The sequence below is a fragment of the Penicillium pulvis genome (assembly GCF_028828015.1).
Source record: "Penicillium pulvis strain IBT 33274 chromosome Unknown scaffold_8_segment0_segment0, whole genome shotgun sequence".
Lineage (NCBI taxonomy): Eukaryota > Fungi > Ascomycota > Eurotiomycetes > Eurotiales > Aspergillaceae > Penicillium > Penicillium pulvis.
Window position 1 is genome coordinate 1,316,202 of NW_026643080.1, and position 21,457 is coordinate 1,337,658.

The 21,457-nt window shown below is 48.8% G+C and overlaps 9 protein-coding genes across 9 annotated transcripts; 7 read left to right on the forward strand and 2 right to left on the reverse strand.

Annotated features, from left to right (window-relative positions):
- Window positions 1–422: 422 nt before the first annotated feature.
- On the reverse strand, window positions 423–2,408 carry N7503_009900 (gamma-glutamyltransferase family protein; the record flags this gene model as incomplete). Its single annotated transcript, XM_057069446.1, has 4 exons — window positions 423–1,697; window positions 1,754–2,103; window positions 2,163–2,181; window positions 2,244–2,408. 4 exons carry the CDS (start codon window positions 2,406–2,408, stop codon window positions 423–425), a joined length of 1,809 nt encoding a protein of 602 aa, XP_056916057.1.
- An 811-nt stretch (window positions 2,409–3,219) lies between these two features.
- N7503_009901 (GTP-binding protein Obg) lies at window positions 3,220–4,984 on the forward strand (the record flags this gene model as incomplete). Its single annotated transcript, XM_057069447.1, has 2 exons — window positions 3,220–3,538; window positions 3,609–4,984. The coding sequence occupies 2 exons, from the start codon at window positions 3,220–3,222 to the stop codon at window positions 4,982–4,984; spliced, it is 1,695 nt and encodes a 564-aa protein (XP_056916058.1).
- Window positions 4,985–5,258: 274 nt separating this feature from the next.
- Window positions 5,259–8,442, forward strand: N7503_009902 (ssDNA endodeoxyribonuclease RAD1; the record flags this gene model as incomplete). The annotated part of the gene is made up of 6 exons (XM_057069448.1): window positions 5,259–5,306; window positions 5,364–5,541; window positions 5,598–5,685; window positions 5,744–6,343; window positions 6,397–7,489; window positions 7,543–8,442. The coding sequence occupies 6 exons, from the start codon at window positions 5,259–5,261 to the stop codon at window positions 8,440–8,442; spliced, it is 2,907 nt and encodes a 968-aa protein (XP_056916059.1).
- A 216-nt stretch (window positions 8,443–8,658) lies between these two features.
- On the forward strand, window positions 8,659–10,545 carry N7503_009903 (Iwr1 domain-containing protein; the record flags this gene model as incomplete). Its single annotated transcript, XM_057069449.1, has 3 exons — window positions 8,659–8,725; window positions 8,979–10,277; window positions 10,337–10,545. The coding sequence occupies 3 exons, from the start codon at window positions 8,659–8,661 to the stop codon at window positions 10,543–10,545; spliced, it is 1,575 nt and encodes a 524-aa protein (XP_056916060.1).
- A 520-nt stretch (window positions 10,546–11,065) lies between these two features.
- Window positions 11,066–12,703, forward strand: cwc27 (putative peptidyl-prolyl cis-trans isomerase; the record flags this gene model as incomplete). The annotated part of the gene is made up of 1 exon (XM_057069450.1): window positions 11,066–12,703. The coding sequence occupies one exon, from the start codon at window positions 11,066–11,068 to the stop codon at window positions 12,701–12,703; it is 1,638 nt and encodes a 545-aa protein (XP_056916061.1).
- Window positions 12,704–12,899: 196 nt separating this feature from the next.
- N7503_009905 (FMN-dependent alpha-hydroxy acid dehydrogenase) lies at window positions 12,900–14,539 on the reverse strand (the record flags this gene model as incomplete). The annotated part of the gene is made up of 4 exons (XM_057069451.1): window positions 12,900–13,072; window positions 13,128–13,797; window positions 13,851–14,356; window positions 14,407–14,539. The coding sequence occupies 4 exons, from the start codon at window positions 14,537–14,539 to the stop codon at window positions 12,900–12,902; spliced, it is 1,482 nt and encodes a 493-aa protein (XP_056916062.1).
- Window positions 14,540–15,570: 1,031 nt separating this feature from the next.
- On the forward strand, window positions 15,571–16,739 carry N7503_009906 (3'-5'-exodeoxyribonuclease; the record flags this gene model as incomplete). The annotated part of the gene is made up of 5 exons (XM_057069452.1): window positions 15,571–15,606; window positions 15,669–15,846; window positions 15,905–16,395; window positions 16,446–16,636; window positions 16,691–16,739. 5 exons carry the CDS (start codon window positions 15,571–15,573, stop codon window positions 16,737–16,739), a joined length of 945 nt encoding a protein of 314 aa, XP_056916063.1.
- Window positions 16,740–17,888: 1,149 nt separating this feature from the next.
- On the forward strand, window positions 17,889–18,101 carry N7503_009907 (uncharacterized protein; the record flags this gene model as incomplete). The annotated part of the gene is made up of 1 exon (XM_057069453.1): window positions 17,889–18,101. The coding sequence occupies one exon, from the start codon at window positions 17,889–17,891 to the stop codon at window positions 18,099–18,101; it is 213 nt and encodes a 70-aa protein (XP_056916064.1).
- A 1,533-nt stretch (window positions 18,102–19,634) lies between these two features.
- Window positions 19,635–21,194, forward strand: N7503_009908 (CRAL-TRIO domain-containing protein; the record flags this gene model as incomplete). Its single annotated transcript, XM_057069454.1, has 3 exons — window positions 19,635–20,408; window positions 20,462–20,603; window positions 20,659–21,194. 3 exons carry the CDS (start codon window positions 19,635–19,637, stop codon window positions 21,192–21,194), a joined length of 1,452 nt encoding a protein of 483 aa, XP_056916065.1.
- Window positions 21,195–21,457: the final 263 nt, after the last annotated feature.

Consider the following 21,457-nt stretch of genomic DNA (forward strand, 5'->3'; position numbering starts at 1 on the left):
TTTTCCTGTCTCTGAATTGGCGTCAGTTTCTCAGTCAGTCACGTGTCAATATCCCTGTTGAAGCGTTCTCGATCTCGGCACTTGTGGGGGCGTTTTGGATTTTATTTTGGTTACATATGTCAAAAATTGTCTTCGTCTTGGACCGCGAGCAAGTCTGGTTGAATGTCAACCCGATAACTCCGGATTCCTTTGGATGTTACTTTCTACATTTTAGTAGATCTACCGGCAATTTCACTCGACGTGGCTCAAAATTACCATGCTATTGGACATATGATATCTATCTGGGCGTCAATAAGAACCCCAGGACATAAAAGTGATTTGGGAAACTTGCTTATCTAGTCGTATCTTGCATCTATTAGTAAACTTCGAGACCTGGCATATCTGCAGTGGATAGGCCAGGCAAGATAGTAGTTCTCAGCACATCAGAGTAGCGGAAAGGCCATTCCATCGCCACGTGGGTCACTGCCTGCACTATAAACCATTTGATCATCATCATAGTGTAGACGAATGATCTGCCCACGACCAAACATCGACCGTTCCCAACCCTTGAGCACCTCAATCTTGTGACCCAGATGGCGCAGACCCTCAATGGCCTCCTCACTGATACCCTCCTCAACACACACCGTACGGTCACGATCTTCGGATGTCGGCGCCTTGATGCAAATACGCGGGGAATCAAGAGCCGCTTGAGGGTGATACCCGAATGCAAGCATGTTAAGTAGAACTTGCACATGGCCTTGTGGCTGCATGAAGCCACCCATCACACCATACACAGAGTGCAGTGATCCGTCCTCCACATTGGTGATCAAGGCGGGAATAATAGTATGGTAGGGCCGCTTGTTCGGGGCCAGAACATTCGGGTGTCCAGCCTGCAAGGAGAAATTGGCGCCACGATTTTGCAGTGTGAAGCCACAGCCAGCGGGAATGATAGATGTGCCGAATCCAGCATAATTACTATTGATAAACGAGATGCCGTTGCCTTCGCGATCCGTCACAGCGAAGTATACCGTGTCACAATGATTGTGTGCTGGGCTGCCGTGGTCCAAGAGCTCAGCAACACCGTCTGGTGAGAAGAGCTTCGCCCGTTCAGCTAGGTAATCGCGAGCGAGAAGGCCCTGCGATGGTACTCGCTCAACATCAGGGTCTGTCACCCACCATCCCGCGTCTGCAAAGGCAATTCTCAAACTCTCAATCAGAGCATGGAGATATTCTGCGGAATTATGTTGGTCCTGGCTGAACTTCGGGATCTTGCCAGCCCGCTCTAGCTCTTCCATGATACCGAGAGCCATTAGCGCAACGATACCCTGGCCATTAGGTGGGTGTTCCCACACCTCAACACCCTGGTTAGTACCATCTGTCCCTGGAGACTGCTTGGATGCAATATCCTGGCCAGTGAACTTGAGTGAGATGGCATCCACTTCCTGGGTACCCTGCGCAGCATGTTGTGCTAGATCTTCAAGATCCAAATAACTTCCCAGGCTCCGAGCCACCTTCACAATTTCCTCTGCGATTCTACCATGGTAGAACCCTTTCTTGCCCTCAGTTGCCAGGGTACGGAAGGTTTTCGCCAATGTGGGATTCTTCATAATCTCGCCAGGCAGAGGAGCACGCACTCCATCCTTAGCAGCTGGATCTTTCTTCAGCATTTCACGGAAGTTGGGTGATGCTGCACGGATATCCTTCTCAGCTTCTTGCCACTAGACGTATGTTAGCTTACAGGTAACAATAGTAACAGAAGGAATGAACCACTGACACCATGTGACGAAAGCTCCGAAACCACAAATCCATCTTCACCCATCTCAATAGCAGGTTGCAGGATCTGTTCCAAAGACAACTTTCCACTTCCAAACTTTTCAATTGTATCCACCCAACCCGCCGCAGCACCAGGAACTGTCGCTGCAAGAGCATTCAGGAAGGGAATGCTACCCGGTGCATCAGGGGCCACGTTCAAGTCCTTGCGCACCTTTTCCAATGTAGCCTTGCCAGGGTATCGACCCGATCCGTTCAGAGCATGGACCTTCTTGATTTCAGCCTTATAAAAGAGACAGAACATATCGCCGCCAATACCAGTCGAGCCAGGCTCCGACATATTGATTGCGGCAGCTGTACCGTTCATACGATTAGCATATGGTCTCCTAAAAATTGCTCAAGGCTGAACCCACCAACAGCAACAGCAGCATCCTGGTCCGAATGACGAGTTAGTCTCCAATCTTGAATTATGGGGACGAATCTCAAGAACATACTGCTGCGTTTCCACCTTGACTCAGAATGCGATGCCCCGCTGCAGCTGCCAACGGCTGCGTGCAGGATACAATGCCATGTTTACTGTGCACGGTACTTCGTCGACTAGCAAATGGGACATAGTCCGCCTTCTCCTTTGCATAAACAGCCTTCGAGTTGAGCGGCATGATGGTTTTGAGATTGGAGACAGTAAATCGGAGGTCTTGTAAGGTGTGTCACTGATGGGTGGAGGAGCTTCCTTTATACTATGTTGTACAAGCTCCGCGCTATGGTTGCATGAAATACGAGTCTCTGGCCACCTGCTTAATCGGGGAAAGGGGAGGGGCCGGCGCAATACCCCGCTGCTCCAACATTGGAGCAGTTGGAGTCTATCTTATCGCACGGAGAAACGGCGACTTCCGTTTGTAATTAGCCGAGGTTTCCGATATTTACTATTGGGTTCATTTTATATTCCAAGGTTCTTCAATTGAGATTCGAATGACTGGGATGAGAAGCATTTTTGAACATATGGGTCTAGATGTAATAAGCACCGGATAAATACAGAGCGGGATGTTCCGATATATATTATTTTGGGTTAACTAACATGGGACCAAGCCGTTCAGGTAGTAGTCAGTATAGGTGGGAGTACTTCAGAGACATCGACATCAAAACAAGCTGTTAGTTAGCAATTAATTAGGCAACAGATTCCACACATTAGTGTTTTATTCAAAATGAGAGCCAGGTATGTGTGCAGGTAGAGAAAAGTTGGGCTATCGATTTGCATTTTGTTTATCGCCACGTGACGCTTATCGATAGAGCTTGGGTTTTTGGTTCTGGAAGCTTGTGTTGCATCATTTTCATCAAACTTTCATTGCTCTTCAATCGTGAATTGAAATCCAGATATATCGGTTGCAGTCCTTAAATAATGCTGAATATTTGATTTGGTCGCGCACGCCTTGCATTTCCTGAATCAGGCATTGGACTTAATACAGCCACAACATGATGCCGCACCAACGTGCCTGCCTACTCCTTTCGAAGCAGCCGCTTCTAGCTGGAAGACTTATCTACTCCCAAATCCTCCTCCCTCGAACGCTTCGAGCAATCATTCCTCACCGGAGGCTTTATACCACGGAGAACCACACCCCCCGATTCGCCGAGACTCCATCTGAAGATGAAACACAAGATTTGTCGCATTTAGATCCATCGCCAGAGGACTATTCCCGCTTTATCTTCCAGGACAAATGTTCTGTCACAATGCATGCCGGTGCTGGCGGCCACGGGTGTGTTGCATTCCTACGAGAAAAATACATTGAAGAGGGTCCTCCGAATGGAGGCGACGGGGGCAGTGGAGGAGGAATTTATATCCAAGCTGTGGAGGGGTTGACCAGTCTACACAAACTCGCCCGAAGGGGCGTCATCCGAGCTAGCCGAGGGAAAAAATGGACAAGGCAAGAGTAAAGGTGGGAAACGTGGCGACGATGTCTTGATCCAGGTACCAGTTGGGACAGTGGTTCGTGAGATCGATCGTCATGATCCTGTCGCAGAAGAGATGGCCACGAGGCGAAAAATTTATGAGGATCAGCAGACCGAGCAGCAAGAACGCCGTGCACAGCGTCTTGAGAAGCGTCTCGAGCAGCGCGCAAAGCTGATAGAGGAATTGGAAGAAGGGGAGGAGCTTGAGGAGATGGAGGAGGAGGAAGATGATGAAATCACTCCAATTCGCTTTGATCGCTGGGTGCTTTATCCTGGCGCAAACCCAGCCGACTTCTTGACGGTAGACTTCCCTCGATTAAAACCGCGGCGACAGGGCATTGCTGCAATGGAACCGCAGGCCCCGATCTTCCTTGATCTTTCGGCGCCAATGGACAAGCCTATGTTGCTGGCAGCCGGTGGTGCCGGTGGGCTGGGAAACCCTCATTTTGTTGGTCGTGTTAGAGGACGGCCGAAGTTTGCATCCCGGGGCGAAGGTGGAACGAGGCTAGAGCTTGACTTTGAACTCAAGTTGCTCGCAGATGTTGGCCTGGTCGGCAAACCAAATGCTGGAAAAAGCACTCTTCTGCGATCATTGACGAACAGTCGCACTCGGATTGGAAACTGGGAGTTTACTACCTTGAACCCACACATCGGCACTGTTATCGTTGACGACCATCGAGGCAGACCACTGGTTGAGACCCGGGGAAAGAAACACCGTACTCATTTTACGATTGCAGATATTCCGGGTCTGGTTGAAGGTGCACACCTCGACCGGGGTCTTGGTCTCGGATTCCTTCGACACATCGATCGGGCGGGCATCCTGGCCTTTGTGTTGGATCTGAGTAACGGTGACCCCGTACAAGAGCTGCAGAAGCTATGGCATGAACTCGGCGAGTATGAACGAATTCGTGACTCTGAGCCTGAGTCCGTTCCCGATGAACCGCAGGGCGTGATTGACTGGGATACATCTTCTGCTGCTTATCCAGAGTTTGAAGACGACTCGCCTCAGGAGACTTATCACAGACCAGCTCGAGGTCTCCCTCATCTTCCCATGCCCCCCCTCCACACCAAGGCTTGGTTTGTCGTGGCGACTAAGGCTGATCTCGAGCACACACAACCACAGTACCGAGCGCTCCAAGAGTATTTGACTGCGGTGGAGAAGGGTACGGTTGAGCACCCATCTGGACACTCTGACGGCTGGAAACAAAAATTGCGAGCTGTTCCTGTCAGTGCTATTCGAGGAGAGGGCGTAACTCAAATCCCAAAGCTGGTGATGGAGTTCCTAGATTGAACTCGTTTAGTGGTTATTTAAACATTGTACAATAGTTGAATATACGAAATAGTTTAGACTCGCCACTTATATCATGATGGCCACATGCACATATCCGCTACGTTATCTGTATGTTACTAAAATTTAGCTCTTGATGACATAGGAATGCAGCTATAGTATCGGTCCTGCTAGCTTCAACACTTGCCCCATCAATGCATCATAATGTATCACGTGACCGCGCGACGACTCATCCGCGGGATCTTGTGCTCTACTAACGCGTCAAGACGGGCTCCTCATGCCTCCAGAACGAACCAATGCGCCGGTGAAGCTGTCACTGCCTCTGGTAAACCACCGATCCTACTTAAACCTCTACTGACATCGCTAACGCACTCCCAACCAGCAATACCAGCAGGACATCTTCACCGAACTACGCGCCGAGGATGAGCTGGTCGTGCTTGCTCGCGGCCTTGGGCTCTTACACCTAATCACAAATTTCCTTCACTTTCACGATGCGGCCGGAAATAACATGGTGTTGGTGGTCGGTGCGGATGACCGAGAGAATGAGTGGATCGGAGAGGGTACGATATCTACCCTGGGCTTACGCAGTGTGGTCACTTACACAGTCCATGAACAGCGTTGTCAGAGCATAATGATCGCAGCAAGTCTCCACTGGCTAGAGGACTGAAAGTGATTAATACCGATAAAGCAAGTGTATCTATGCGGTGGGTATTGATGATCTCTCGGGTCGATTGTCATTATGCTAATTGCAATTCCCATTAGAGAGCGAATTTACGCCCAGGGTGGTATTCTGAGTGTGACATCCAGGATATTGGTTGTCGATCTGTTGTCCAAGTTGCTTGATGCTGAGAAGGTAACTGGCATGATTATCCTGCATGCCGATAAGGTGGTTGCGACGTCTTTGGAGGCATTCATCGTGCGCATCTACAGACAAATGAATAAGCGCGGCTTTTTGAAAGCCTTCTCGGAGTCTCCTGAACCATTCACCACAGGCTTTGCACCACTGGCTAATATGCTGCGCAATCTCTTTCTTCGAAAGGCATCTTTGTGGCCCAGATTCCATGTCGCCGTGTCCGAGGCACTGGAAGGAGACCGCAAGGCCGAAGTGATTGAGTTGGAGGTCCCGATGAGCTCTAAAATGCGAGAAATTCAGAACGCAGTGCTTGAATGTGTCGACCTCAGTGTCGCGGAGCTTCGCAAGGCTAACACCGGTCTGGACATGGAAGAGTGGACCTTGGACAGCGCTCTACACAAAAACTTTGCAGCCACGATTAGACGGCAGCTGCAACACATCTGGCATAGGGTGTCCAAGCGGACCAAGCAAATTGTCAGCGACCTGACAGATCTTCAATCTATCCTCCAGTACGTCTCCTTTACATTATCGTTTTTCTATTAACTCATTCTGATAATCACAGCGCTCTGCTTACATACGATTCGGTGTCTTTTGTGAAATTCTTGGATACGATTGTAATTGGTAGCGCGCCGCCTCCAGGATCCAATCCTCACAATCACTCGCCATGGCTTTTCCTTGATGCTGCGCATGTTCTGTTTCAGACAGCCAAGTCAAGAGCATATGAAGGGAAGTTCGATGCATCGTCTTCGGCCGCATTCTCAGCTGCCTTGCAACCTGTCCTTGAACCTCTTCCAAAATGGGATGTACTTGCAGAGGTTCTGCAGGAGATTGAACATGATGCTTATCTGCACCCGACGAATGTGGATGAATCAAATAGCACCATACTAATCATGTGCAGTGAAGTCAAAACATGTTATCAGCTCCGTGAGTACATCGGCACCATGAGCACCAAAATCGGGACTGTAACAAAGCCCCAGCATGGAGACGGAGATGGAGACGGAGACGAGATAAGCGAGGAAGGCTCTTCGGCAGATGTTATCATGAGACGCCGATTACGAAGCTACCTTAATTGGAAAAGAGCATTGTCTAATGTCAATAAAAATCTATCTCAGGAAGGGAGTCAGCCCGGAACTCCAACAGGAGCAGCGTCAGGTCAACGACAGCAACAAGGAAGACCCCCGCCAAACAAGCGCCGGCGAGTGCGAGGTGGAGGAGCAGTCAACTCTGCAGCTGCGCGTGTGCCAAACAGCAGTGTTCAAACTCAAGTTGAGCAGCCTGTTGAAGTGATCAATCTTCTCAATGAGATACAGCCCACCGAAGTCGAGGAAACGCAAAAGATTGAAATCGATGTCGATGAATTTGAGGACATGGAAGACTATTATGAGCTTTATGATATGAACGACCTCGTCATGGTCCATTCATATGATGGTGATATGGACGAGCACATTCTAGAAGAAGTTCGGCCGCGTTACATAATTATGTACGAGCCGGACTCAGCATTCATTCGCAGAGTTGAGGTCTATCGTAGCTCTCATGCTGGACGAAACGTGAAGGTATATTTCATGTACTATGGTGGATCAGTTGAAGAGCAGCGTTACCTGAGTGCCGTGCGTCGGGAGAAAGACTCATTCACCAAGTTGATCAGGGAGAAAGGAGTAAGTCACGGAGTCTTTACTATAGTGGAATGGGTTCTAATATCTTTTTCTAGAATATGGCTGTTACTTTAACTCATGACAAAAGTGCCGAAAATCCGCAAGAGCAGTTTCTCCGCACAGTCAATACTCGTATTGCTGGAGGCGGACGACTTGCAGCAACGGCAGCTCCACCACTGGTGGTAGTCGACGTGCGGGAGTTCCGAAGCGCGCTCCCGTCTCTTTTACATGGAAACAACATGATCGTGGTCCCCGTTCAACTCACAGTGGGCGATTATATCCTCACTCCCGATATCTGCGTTGAGCGAAAGTCCGTTCAAGATCTTTTACAATCTCTAAAGAACGGTCGCCTGTACAACCAAGCGGAAACCATGCTTCAACACTACAAAACCCCGCTCCTGCTAATTGAGTTCGACCAAGACAAGGCCTTTACCTTTGACGCATTCACTACTGGCAACATCAGGACTGAGTCGGGATTCTCTACTACCGGGGCTGCCACCACCTCTAGTTCGAGTTCCATGATAAACTCATCAAACGCCAAAAGTGCTCAGCACTTACTCGTTCTTCTCACGCTTGCATTCCCACGCCTCAAAATTATTTGGTCATCGTCGCCCTACCAGACCGCCGAGATCTTTGCAGAGCTCAAAAAGAATAGCGCCGAGCCTGATCCGGTTCGGGCTGTTCAGATTGGCCTGGACATAGACATCTCTGGAGCTGAGTCTGGCGGTGTCATGGCTGCGGCTGGGATTGAGCATCGTAGCTTCAATCTTCTTCCACAAGATATGCTACGGGCTGTACCTGGTGTGACACCACAAGCACTTGATCGTCTTATTTTAGAGACGGACAATATAAGTGAGATAGCTAATATGGATGAGGAGCAACTGGATCCGCTGGTCGGGAAAGAAGCTGCTCGTAGGATTGTAGCGTTCTTCCGGAAGAACCTTTTTGATGATTGAATGAGTCTTCGCAGTTCAATCAACTCTAAAATACATTGAATTTATACTTGCAAGCTCTGTACTTCTCATAAGAAGGTAGCTTTCGTATTGCGTCCCAAGCTTTATAGCTCCTAGGTCACGTGTCGCACGCTTATCCAGATCTGGTCTCACTCGCTTTCGCTCCAACCTGGAAACTTTCCGGCTCGAGCTATCTTCACCTTTCTTCAATATTTGAAAATGTCGCTTCCTCCAGAACAGATCAACATCAAGCGGCGACGCGAAGAAGAACCTGTGGAAACACTATGTAGGATTCTGCCCCCTTCCCTTTATTTTTTTTGTGCCTTTTCTACCCCACATTTTACGTTCAAGAGCAACACCAATGCTGAATGTGCCTTGCAATTGCGCATTCATATTCATTTAGTCTTTCATTGCCGTCATTTCTCGGGTTGCAACTTGCTTCCGAGTTTCATCCATCTACATACCCTTTTTTACATGACTTTCCCCGCTATATCAAAATTTAGGTTCCCATAACAACAACCCCCACTAACATCAGATAGACATTAAATCCGACTTGCACCCCGGAAAGCGCCGCTTTACTGACTATGTCTTTCATCGGGTCACGCTAAACAGCAGCGGGAGCCCTGTTGAATCTGGCGCCTCGACACCCCCTCACCCAGCTGCACAGAGATTGCTACGTAGTCCCCGGTCAGTGAGCAGTCTTCAGATTCCTCCTCATCGCACTGCGACTGCACGAAACAGTTCTTCAAATGGAATTCCCACTGTGCGTGCTACATCGCCAGGTGCAGAGATCCGTGAAGCCCAGCGTGCTGCTGCAGCTCGGAAAGAAGCCGAAGAAAAGCGCAAACGCGCTATCCAGGGTCCTCCTACCCCGCAATCTGTTTCTCTATCACCACTAGGCAGTGTGCTCGCCTCTGAAAGGGGACGAATTGGACAAGAGCCCATCTCCGTTTCTGTGCCACCCTCTCCGCGCCCTGCGCAATCCGTGCGCCGCTTTCAAATCTCCAGACCCAGCGCCTCGACTCCAGGTTCCCGTCCGAGCTCACGCGCTGGCATTCAGAAGCGCCGAGCGGATGGCCCTTCGCCCGGCATAGCAGTTCTAGTGGAGCAGCTTCAGCGCAAGCCGCATTCACGCCAAGCCTCTGTGATCGCAGATCTGGTGCATCAAGCATCTGAAAGCCAAGAAGGTATTAAGATCAAGACCCCTGAAGAGGAAGTCGCACCACCAGTGAAACCCAGAAAGCGGCCTGTCGTGAACCAAGCCGAAAAGAAATGGCGAGAGGAGCGGCAGGCTGCCATTTCTGCTGCGAAAGATCATCTCTCGGAAACACTGGAGAAATCTGCACGGGCGAAGCAGAGCACTTGGGATGAAGAATCAGAGCGCCTAGCCAAAGAATTCGAGCAGGTTGCACTGGACATCGAGCGAGATATGGATGTGGAACCTCGGAACTTCAATGATAATTTTGCCCCGCCATCGCCTCAGCCGCGGGTACCGTTCAAACCACCGCAGCCATTGAAATACCAGCCGCGGCCTCCTAAGCAACCTAGGGCTGTGCCATCTCAGTCTTCTCCGGCTATTGATGAGACGAAAACTGACGCGGTGCCAACCGTTGGCGACGATGACGATGACTACGTTTATGATGTCTACATTCGACGTCCACTAGAGGAAAGCGACAGGCTCGCGAACCCACTAGCTGAACTAGAGTCCGAGCAGCAGCTCAAGGCAGCAAACTCGGGTGTTGGTATTATCGTAATCACCGAGGAAGATGAGCAGTACTGGGGGAACTTCATTGAAGATGACGAGGAAGAATGGGATAGTGAGGATGCCGACTCCAATGGTAGGTCTTTGCCCTTTTGTATGAGTTCAAATCACATTACTGATATTGCCATCGAACAGCTGAAAACAATCCTGCGAATGAGTACCCGGAAGAAGAGCTATCTTCATCTGACGAGGAAGATGATCCTACTGCCATCTATAGAAAATATCGGACCCGCGCAGCATCAGATGATGAAGAATTCGATTTTGACCATTCCGGAAGCGAGGGTGATAGATTCGGACAGTGGCGTTCGGGTGGACAAATATATTCGGACGACGAGAGTGATTAAAGATGGATGGAAATATATGTATTGCTACATTGATTTTGCTGGGACTTTTCAAAGTAGGTAGCTGATATTGTTCAACCATTCGAAGCCCTGGAATATCATACCTATATGACAATTTTCGGGAGGCGATCTTTATGATGGACTGCTATTATAATAACTCTCCATCGCAAATGTATGCATCAAAGCTATTATGAAACGCATGCTACAGCGAAATGCGATACTTTTGGACCGATATGTCCCAAGAAACCATTGGAAAAACATTCTTTGTTCAGACCAACCGAAATTAGACAAAAAAGGGGTCAAATGATTTAAGTTCTATATGTCTCTGAAATTTGTTGAAACTAATGATCGATTGATTCGGGGGTTTTGGGTTTATGTATAGAAGAGCTGTCACGTGTTGCATGACGTTCGTCCACTTTTCACGGCGCGCCCTTACGGACTGGACGACGAGCTTCGATCTCCCATCAACTCACCCCTCCTCCTCTGCCGGGCCGTTTTTTCGGTCGCGCATTCTCCCGACAACATGTCGACTCAGTATGCCACCGAGCCCACTCCGACCGCATCGGCCACACTGAATACTACCGTTGGCCCAATTCACATCGCTCTTTTCGCAAACCAGGTCCCTCTCACCTGCAAGAACTTCCTCCAGCACTGCAAGGATAACTACTATACTGGGACTATTTTCCACCGTGTCTCTCCAGGCTTCCTTGTCCAAGGTGGTGACCCGACAGGCACAGGGTCGGGTGGTACTTCAATTTACGAATATCCGGAGTTCGAATACGATCCCGAAGCACGCGATCCGAACGAGCGAGTGGTTCTCCGAGATGAGCTGCACAGCCGCCTGCGCTTTAACCGGCGTGGATTGGTTGGCATGGCTAAGAGCGAGGATGGGACTTACGGTAGTCAGTTCTTCATCACGCTTGACAACACTGAGCGGGAGCTGAATGGGCAATGTACCATGTTTGGGCGATTGGAGGGAGACAGTATTTTCAATGTGTTGAAGATCGCCGAAGCAGAGCGTGTCGAAGGCACTGAAAAGCCTGTATACCCAGTGAAAGTGACATCCTGCGAGGTGGGAGAATTGGGACCGATGGAAGGCAAGTTGAAGGATCGGAAGACCATTTCGACATCGACGGGTGATAAGCCAGCAGCCAAGAAGAAGAAGAAAAATCCCAAGGCTGGAAAAGTCTTGCTCAGCTTTGGAGGGGACGAAGGCGAGGAGGAGATTCCTATGCGACCAGCAAAGCCGAAGTTCAACACAAAACTAGTCGCCGATGCGCCTGGCGCGAGTAACGATGCACAGTCTGCCCCAAAGCCAAATACAGAGTCTAAGCAGCCACGAAAGCGAGTACGCTCTCCATCCCCGAAACGATCGCCATCAGCAGAACGCAAACAACGCCCGAAGACACCGGAGCCGCAGGCCCAACTCCCCATACAAGACCCTGAATCACCCGAACGATCACCTACACCTGTAAAGGAATCCAAACTCTCACGGACGAATGCCGAAATTGAATCCCTCAAGGCATCCATGCGCCGCAATATTGACACTGGACCTGCCGACAAGGGCCACAAGAAATCAGCTCTTGAAGCAATGATCCCCGAAACAGCGATTCGAGGACGGAGACGCCCCCCGCCAGGCTCTACCAATGGTGCTGCATCCAATGCAGGCTCTAGAAGCTCAGCAGAAAATGAAGCACTCAAAATGTTCAATGCTTTCAAAGCTAAGCTCGAAGGTGCAGACACATCGGCTTCAGCCCAAACATCAAATAAGGATTCACAAACAAAAGACACAAAGATGCAAGATCAGGATGAGGATGAAGAGGAGCAACTCTGCGACCTGCACTTCATCGTCAATTGTCAGTCGTGTAAATCCTGGGATGATCCGGAGGCTGCCACAGCAGATAATGCGGAAGAAGAGGAGGGATGGATGTACCACCAGCTCCGCTTTGGAAAGGATACCCTGGGCAAAGATTTGAACTGGAAGAAAGACCACCAAGCTGACGTGGACTCGCTCATGGTGATCGATCCTCGTGAGAAGGAGAAGGATCTAGCTACCGGTAGTGGCAGTGGTCGCAAGAGAGGCCTACAGCGGGACCGAGAACGGGAGCGCAAACGAGAGCGGGCGGGAGAGCTTGAATGGGGTCGAGACAGGAGGCAGTAATGAGGTCTTCTAAGGTTATGATGTACAGACACTTGATAATTTGGCGGTGCAGATGACCTGAACCATCTCTAAATTTATATGGTATAATCGAAGAGATTCCATTCACAAGCAACAGACATGATGGTCAGCTCTTGGAAATGGGATTGACCACAACATATATACAGTAGCTCTATGAAATTTACCGAAGGTTTCACTATTAAAGCTTCGAGCTTCGCTTCCGACCTTTAGCTATGGCTCGAGCATATGGATGTGAACGAGAAGCTGGGACCAAGTGATCAACATCTCCTGTGTGAACGTAGTCAGGGGATGCCTGATTCAATGAAGTGATGCCAATGTTGCGCATGGCAGTCTCTAGTTCATCTTGCATAACTAAATTCCGGTTAGCTCCAATGAGGGGACTGGATGCGCGAAAATTGTAACTTACTATCGATGAGATGCTCAACACCTTCTTGTCCATAGTTCATTGCAAAGAGCATACTCCGACCCATGCCCACCGCAGTTGCACCCAAGCATATAGCTTTCAAAATGTCTGTTCCTCGACGGATACCGCTGTCGACATACACTTCCATAGCATCAAAGACCTCGGGACATCTCTTCTGCATCTCCAATAGAGTAATGATAGAAGGTGGACTAGTATCGAGATTACGACCGCCGTGGTTGCTGAGAAGAATTCCATCCAAGCCAGCCTTCATAGCCATAAGAGCGTCATCAGCGGACATCACTCCTTTGAGACAAACTGGTTTATGGGTGTGCTGTCGGACCCATTTCAGATCCTCCCATGTGAGACCAGGGTCAATGTACCCAGCCATCACACGACCCAGACCACCGCCTTTCTTGTCATTCTGCGCTTTAGATGGTGACATTGGGACAGAAATGCCTTCATCAGCTTTGACTCGTTCATCCGCTTCGCGCTTACCAGGCCATGCAGCGTCGACAGTCACGAAGATTGCCTTGATATTGGGATTGGCAGAACATTGTCGGAGAAGCTCGGCGGACTTTTCTCGATCCCGATTGACATATAGCTGGAAAATGAAACTGGCGTCTGGGGCAGTGCTTCGCAACTCATTCATAGTAAACGAAGAGTTATTGGAAATCTAACTAGATTGTTAGCAAGGTAAAGGCAATATTTGAGAGACAATCTACTCACGCCTTGAATGATACCCTTCTTCTCGCACGCCCGGGCAATCGCACATTCTCCCTCTGGATGAATGAGCTTGGCCATTGCTGCTGGACTAACAAAGAGCGGAAGTTTGTAGTCGCTCCCTAGAATCTTTGCTCTAGTATCCACTGACCGCACGTTACGGAGTACTCGAGGCCGAAACCATATGCGATCAAAGCACGACTTATTCGCGTCTCGCGTGATTAAATCCGTAGATGCACTGGAGTAAAAAGCCCACGTCTTTTTGTTTGCAGTTTTGGAGGCGACGACCTCGAAATCGTGGGAGTTAATCAGGGTTTCCAATGGAGGCTTTTCATTGTCCAGAAGTAACTTGGCACTTTCGCCTGGTGGTGGTTTAATCCAGTCTTCGTCAATTGTGGACTCATCAAGGGCGCCTTTCAGCTTGTCTGGTTCGAGGCCTGTTCTCAAGACACTCGGCGAATGTACTTGCGTATAGGCCTTCGTAGCATCACGGCCCGCATACTTCAGGATAACTGGGGAATTCATTAGTCAATGTATTGACAATAAGTGTCGGATCACATACTGTTAGAGCCTCCAGGATGCTCATCAAGGAAATCTGTCACATCCCAGACTTGATTGTCAACCACAATCCAGCAGTCCTCGGGTGATTGATGCCCCGAGACCTCCTTGACGGATACTAATTTCTGGTCCGCCATTATTGTGAGAAGCCGAAGGGTGTGATATTCCAAACCAGCGACCGAGTTAATTTTGCACAAGACTATCCAAAATGAACAAGTGGAGGAAGAAGCTGGCCAGCCAGAGAAGGTTTAATACTCAGCAAGGACAGACAAGAAGGCGGAGGAGCGCGCTTATCACGGTCATACCCCGGGCCAGTGAGCGAGTACTCTCCACCCCGGTAACATGCCCGGACTTACCCCGGACTTGCAACACTGCTGTTTATGGAAAGTCCAAGGCGAGTGAGCCGTTTAAGATTTACGATTTTAGTTTGGCAATAAAAACACTGAGCACTCAATGCCCTCAAAGTAAGATAATGAAGATGTGTCGTGACTTTTGGTTTCAAGCTCTAGATATGGCCTTTATGAGGTTTGATAATAGACAGTTTCCAATTTTCTGATTCTTTGACTAGCTATTAGGATGGTCCTGGACCCTTAGGAGATCGCGGTGAGTTACCGACTCTCGCGCGGACTTCTCTCCGTGTGCATATAAAGCAAGACCCACCTGCTTATATTATCATGCACCGCCACAGTAGCCACGAGCTCAGCCATATATGTGGCTGGTGGTTTCATGAGCCAACACAAACCGTGTCAATATTCTCAGCGAAAGCTCGTTTTCACCACAGGAGCGCGTTGACTGGCTGAAACTAAAGGAAATAAGACGGATCACCATTAAATGCATATCAGGCCCCTTGAAAGCACTCCACTAAACGCCTTTCGCCATATCAGCGCCTCAATTGGGACAGGAACAGCAAGCAGAAGCATTGTATCCTTAAGCCCTGCTCTGACTCAGTCTCAGTTCCATAATAGGCTAAGTAAGTTCCAAAACAGAACCTTGAATCGAGTCATCCGTGTTCCCCCTCACGGCCCCACTTTGGACTAGACCCTCTATTCATTTATCACTAACAAATTTTACAGGATCTTTTCAAGGGAACCAACCTTTTCTTGGCAACTGTATAAGTTACTCTCGCTCAAAATTCTCTGCTTCCGCAAGCAGTCGCACATCAAAAACCATGGCAGACGGAACTAAACCTCCTCGTTATGTCGATGTATGAGTTTCCCTGCTTTCTACGGAGACCCGCAGCCTTGAAAGCTAACCTCCTTTCTCCAGATCGGCATCAACTTGAGTGATCCTATGTTCAGTGGCACTTATCACGGAAAGCAAGCTCATGAATGTGATTTGGACGATGTGATCCAACGTGCTCGGGACGTGGGCTGTGAAAAGTTCATGGTCACAGGTTCAGACCTCGTTGAGTCCGAAGAGGCTGTGAAAATCGCCCGTAACTACCGTAAGACTGCTTTCTCTATGTACCCCTCAATTCACAGAGCTAATAATCCGCCTTGCAGCCGGATTTTGCTACGCTACAGTCGGTGTGCACCCTTGTCAAGCCAAGATGTTCGACGAGCACCCCGAAGGACCCGCAAAGATGCTCGAAGAGCTCCGAAAGCTAGCAATCGAGTCCAAGGAATCTGGTTTCGCCGTTGCATTTGGTGAAATCGGTCTTGACTACGACAGACTATTCCACAGTGCAAAGGAGCCCCAATTGAAATACTTCGAGGCTCAACTAGACCTTGCGATCGACATTGGCATGCCTCTCTTCCTCCATTCTCGTGCTGCGAGTGAGGACTTCGAGAGGTTGATTGGCGAGAAACTTCCTCATTTGCCAAAAGGCGGTCTTGTGCACAGTTTTACGGGAACGATGGAGGAGATGCAGAGACTGGTTGCTTTGGGTCTTGATATTGGGATTAATGGGTGTAGTATGAAGACTGAGGAGAACCTGGAGGTTGTGAAGGCTGTTCCACTAGAACGACTCCAGATTGAGACGGATGGTCCTTGGGTAAGTTTGGTCTCTGTTTGTTCGTCCGTATTGACTAACAATCCCTTCAGTGTGAAATCCGCCCTTCACATGCCTCGGCTAAATTTTTGACTGGCGCTCCGGAATTACCAAAGGCTGTCAAGAAGGAGAAATGGCAGAAGGGCTTGATGGTTAAGGGCCGAAACGAGCCTGTTGCCATTGCTCGTGTCGCTCACGTTATTGCTGAGGTCAAAGGCATTTCCGTTGAGGAAGTTTGTGAAGCGTAAGTCTGTCTCAAGTGCTTTGATCTGAATTACCTACTAACATTATCTATTAGTGCCTGGAATAACTCGATCAGAATGTTCGGTCTGGGAGAGACTCTGTAAATTTCCGAGCAAACCTGAACATCAGCAAACCATTTCCGACATCTCATTATAGACTGGTGGTAGCTACTTTTATAGAACGTGCAAACTAGATACTAGAGTTAGGGGCGCATAGTGCTACTTTATTATTTTCCCATACATGAGTACGTCTTCACCAAGTGGCTACTAATATGGATTAAACCATAGTGGAACCCATCATTGTGATAAAACAAGCCATAACAAAACGTAGAGACAACGGATCCCCTTTAGCACCAATTGATGAGTCGATAACATTATTAATACAAAGATCGGCTATTCAAACTACTCGGATCTGGCCTTTGTCATCGAGTTTGCTGTCCAAGACCTTGCTCCGATGGAGATATCGGCTAGGTGTCAGTTCTAGGTTCGTCAGAGCGAACATATGAATTGTTGGTGTTGGAGTGTAGAGCTACCACCGTAAATCATATCATCTACTCTCTTTGTTCTGCAAGATTTTCTTTCTTTTTGGTTCTTTTCTTTGTCTTCCGAAACAGACCGAGGTGTCATATCGTTTCTCTGTAGATGCGATATATTCACTATCAAAGGGGGATGGATGATGAACCATGTGAAACATGCCTTCTCTTTTACTTGTCAATATTGATTGATCCAGTACATCCAATTTTTGAGAGCTGTAGAAGTAAACGGAATGACAGCAGTGTTCGATTCTTTCCTTCTACAGATAGACCAAGTGTTATGGATATCGACTGCTCTGGTACTATAAAAGAATGGTTTGGATCCTTGCGTTGACTCGGGACCATCAATATAATCGATCCTCCCTACACATACACTGCAAGGTACATCTCTGGTTCATTACTCTCTCTCGGTCATAAGATTCAGCCTGGTCTCTATCAACTCATCGCCAATACCTCGCCTTCTGACCTTCCTAATAAGTCATACTTCCGAAATACCTCATAATGATGCGGCCTGGATCAGAGCTCGAAAGAAAGTCCTTTCAAGCGACTCGAAAAGAATTGGCGGACAGCCTGCTATTTTACAGTAAAATTCTCAAGGGTCCTCAAGTGCTCGGCAAGCGAGAAAAGGCTCAAGCAGCTCAACAGTACATATTCTATGATGCCAAGCTTTTGATGAGGAGACTAATCCAGCATGCAAATGTCAAAGGGATTACATATCGAAATGTTTGCAGATGTTAATTTCCGTCAGTGCGAACTCATCATCGAGGAATTTAATGAGTTGATTCTCAATCTCGAGGGTACTGATTATTTTCTATGGCACGCGTGGAAGACTTTGGACATGCTTAGCTATCTAGTCAGCCGACTGGTTCTGAATTGGGAGCGAGACAAGGATAGTACAGCGGTATCCGTTAAGCATGACAAAGCCACTCAATAATACAGAAGTGAATTAAGTTGTCAACCGCAACGGAAAATGTCAGAATAGAGAACATTCTCCATCTAAGTCGAGAACATGTGGAGATGGAGTTTCTTGAGGTGCAAAGAAATGTGACTGTTATCAGTGGCCTGAGGTTAAGGAGAGTGTGTCGACCCTCTAAGGCTGAGATTATGAAGTGATAAGATGTTAAGGGTTAGCATTGATTGGTTCCCCCCCACGAGATCCCATTAACGCATTGACCCGAGGTCTTTTTTCCTAGTGAACTATGTTTAGATTAAGTTGAGCCAGTACTAGTAGGTGCGTGATATCTTGCGAGTATTCTATTTCCCTGTGAGCCTCTCACAATCCATTTATATTTACTAAATTGATATTAGGTGAGCGTTTTTCCAGTGTCAAAGTTTGTAGCAAAGGAAATTCAAGACTAGCCCAGAGATAAGCAATGAGGAACGCCAGGGACACCAAGTGCTCAATTACCAGTAGTAAGTGGGTACTTTCTGCATGTCCCTTGATATCGAACTTGGGTAAACAATAGACCGAAGATTTAGTCTCCCTTAGATTTGATAGTGTCCCCACTTTCATGCTTGAGGTGATGTGATCGCTTTGCATGATAACACATGAAACTGGAATGAACTCGGCATTTTCACTGGAAATGGTTATCTTCGGCTCTACAGCGTATCGTCGAGTGCTGATTGAAGGTCTAGATGGTTGGCTTGGGGTACCGCGGGGTAATTTATGATGCAATGACACAGCCCACCATTGTGAAGTTGGGGTGTGGGGAAGACGACTCTTCTTTCGACGATCCGCATTCATTGGCACTAACCGAAACGAGATATATCTCTCCGGTTCTTTGCATCAGGAACGAGGGGGATGTGGTGGGGCCCGGCTTTGCATACTATTGGTCTCTGATCTGCAAATACAGTAAAATGATGGTGAACCGAGTTTAACGTCAAGACATGACAAGCGAAGTATGTGAGAGCTAATGCGATAGTGAGAACCAGGGGTCATGGCACCGGAGGGTTTCTACTGGATGGGGCGGTCAACGCGGAGTCTTATGAGCAGTTCAAGTGGCGTCGTGATTGTGGATTCTGAGGACCTCAAGAACCACTCTCAAAATTGTGGCCACCCACACCACATGTATTTCCTTCCTTTTTTTCCTTTTTGGTGCCAGTGGATCCTCCTACACCCGAAATGGCCGAGGTTCCATCCCACCGACTTGACTGGGAAATCCGGGGAACCAGTGGGCGGGCCTAGCTGATCCTTGCCTGCGATCGGGATATGATCGTCCACGGCGAAACTTGAGTGTCGCATGGACCTCAACCATTTTTTGTCTGTCATTTTAGGGCCGAGGCTGACGCTAAAATAAGGAGGGGTTTCATGTGGATTGGGGTCCATTAGAGGGGTGGCAATTGTGTATATATTATCCAGGACGACCCCATGAGAATGCTCCATTCGCCAAATCTCATTCTCACCTGATCACCAGAATCCAATTGACCTCCTAACACACCGTGCACACGCACACAACCTACACGAATAATGGCCACGGAAGGACCTCGCCCTGGCTTCCTGGGGAACATCAATGAAGACCAGGAGGTCAAGCTCCAGAAGATATGGGCCATTCTGCTGAAAGCGGCCGAGCTGCCCTCTGACGAGGACGCCAATGGATGTGTTGAGGAACATCCAGCAAGTCCCACGCCATCCGCACCTCCGCGACGAATGTCACTGCTGAGCCGCACCCCAACCGCGCAAAGCACCGCCTCCGACAAGACCGCCCCCACCCTCACAAGGCCCTACCAGCAGAAGTTCATGGCCTATCTCAAGGAATTCGGCATTGGACCCAATGAGACCAAGATGGTCCAGAAGTCCTTGTCGGAGATCAGCCCCGCCGAGCTGCGGAAGGGTGTCCTAGAACTTCTGAAGCACGATCACCCGGATGCCTTGATGCTGCGATTCCTTCGTGCGCGTAAGTGGGACGTCTGCAAGGCATTCGCGATGATGATGGAGGCCATTGTCTGGCGAGTCAAGGAGATGCACGTGGACGATGATGTAATGGCAAAGGGTGAGCTCTATGCGTTGAAACAGGAGAAGGGCTCTGAGGCCGGTCAGAAGAAAGAAGGAAAGGATCTTCTTGATCAAATGCGCATGGGCAAGAGTTATGTGCATGGCACTGACAAGTTGGGCCGCCCAATTGTCGTCATCCAAGTTCGCTTGCACAAGCCTGGTGCTCAGAGTGAAGAGACCTTGGAGCGGTATATTGTCCATGTCATTGAGTCTGTCCGACTTACCATGCATGGTGGGGTTGAAAATGCTGTAGGTGATATACTACCGGGGAACCATTGGACACTTACTAATTTGCATCACAGTGTGTTCTGTTTGATATGACAGGCTTCGGTCTTTCCAACATGGAATACCCGCCAGTGAAGTTTATTTTGAAGTGTTTTGAGGCCAACTACCCGGAGTCACTAGGAATTATGCTTATTCACAATGCCCCCTGGATTTTCTCTGGTACGTTGCGCTTTATTGTCTCGAATGAGTCAGTCAGCTAACATCTTTGTGACAGGTATCTGGAAGCTCATTCGAGGCTGGATGGACCCTGATATTGCCGCCAAGGTGCAGTTCACCAGCTCCGCCGCCGACCTGACCAAATTTATCGACCGCAGCAAGCTGCCCAAGGGCGTCGGTGGTGATGAGAATTGGGAGTACAAATACATCGAGCCCAAGGAGGGCGAGAACGCCCGAATGGAAGACACCACCACCCGTGATGCCCTTCTACGGGAACGCCAGCAAATCGGCGAGGAGTTCCTCACTGCCACTGCGGAATGGAACGAAGCGGCCAAGGCCAAGGATAAGACCAAGGTCCAGACCGCAGCCAGCCAAAGAACCTTCCTGGCAGAGCGGTTGCGGGTCAACCACTGGAAGACGGACCCCTACATTCGAGCTCGTCTTTACCTGGATCGGGCAGGAGTGATCCAGGAAGGAGGCAAGGTGGATTTCTATCCCACGGAAGCGGCAACAAACGGAACGAGTAAGGCGTCGGCAGTCGAACATTTGGAGAAAGTCAATGGTAACGGTATTCCAACTACAGTTTCAGCATAAACTAACAGCACTGGATTTGCTGGATGTTCTTTTCTTTCCTGTGTTTTTTTTTTTTTTTGACCCTTTCGATACCTTAGACGGTTGTTATGAGAATATCCATGAAGATTGAATATTATAAATTGCCATTATTCATTAAATAGAAAATTGAGAAGTCAACCTTTGATCAATCAGTAGAGTCAATGTAGATATTAGTACTCATCTCGACAAACAGTGGCCGATTCAGTTGCATACTTGGATAATTTCACCGCCTTTGACCAGTTGAC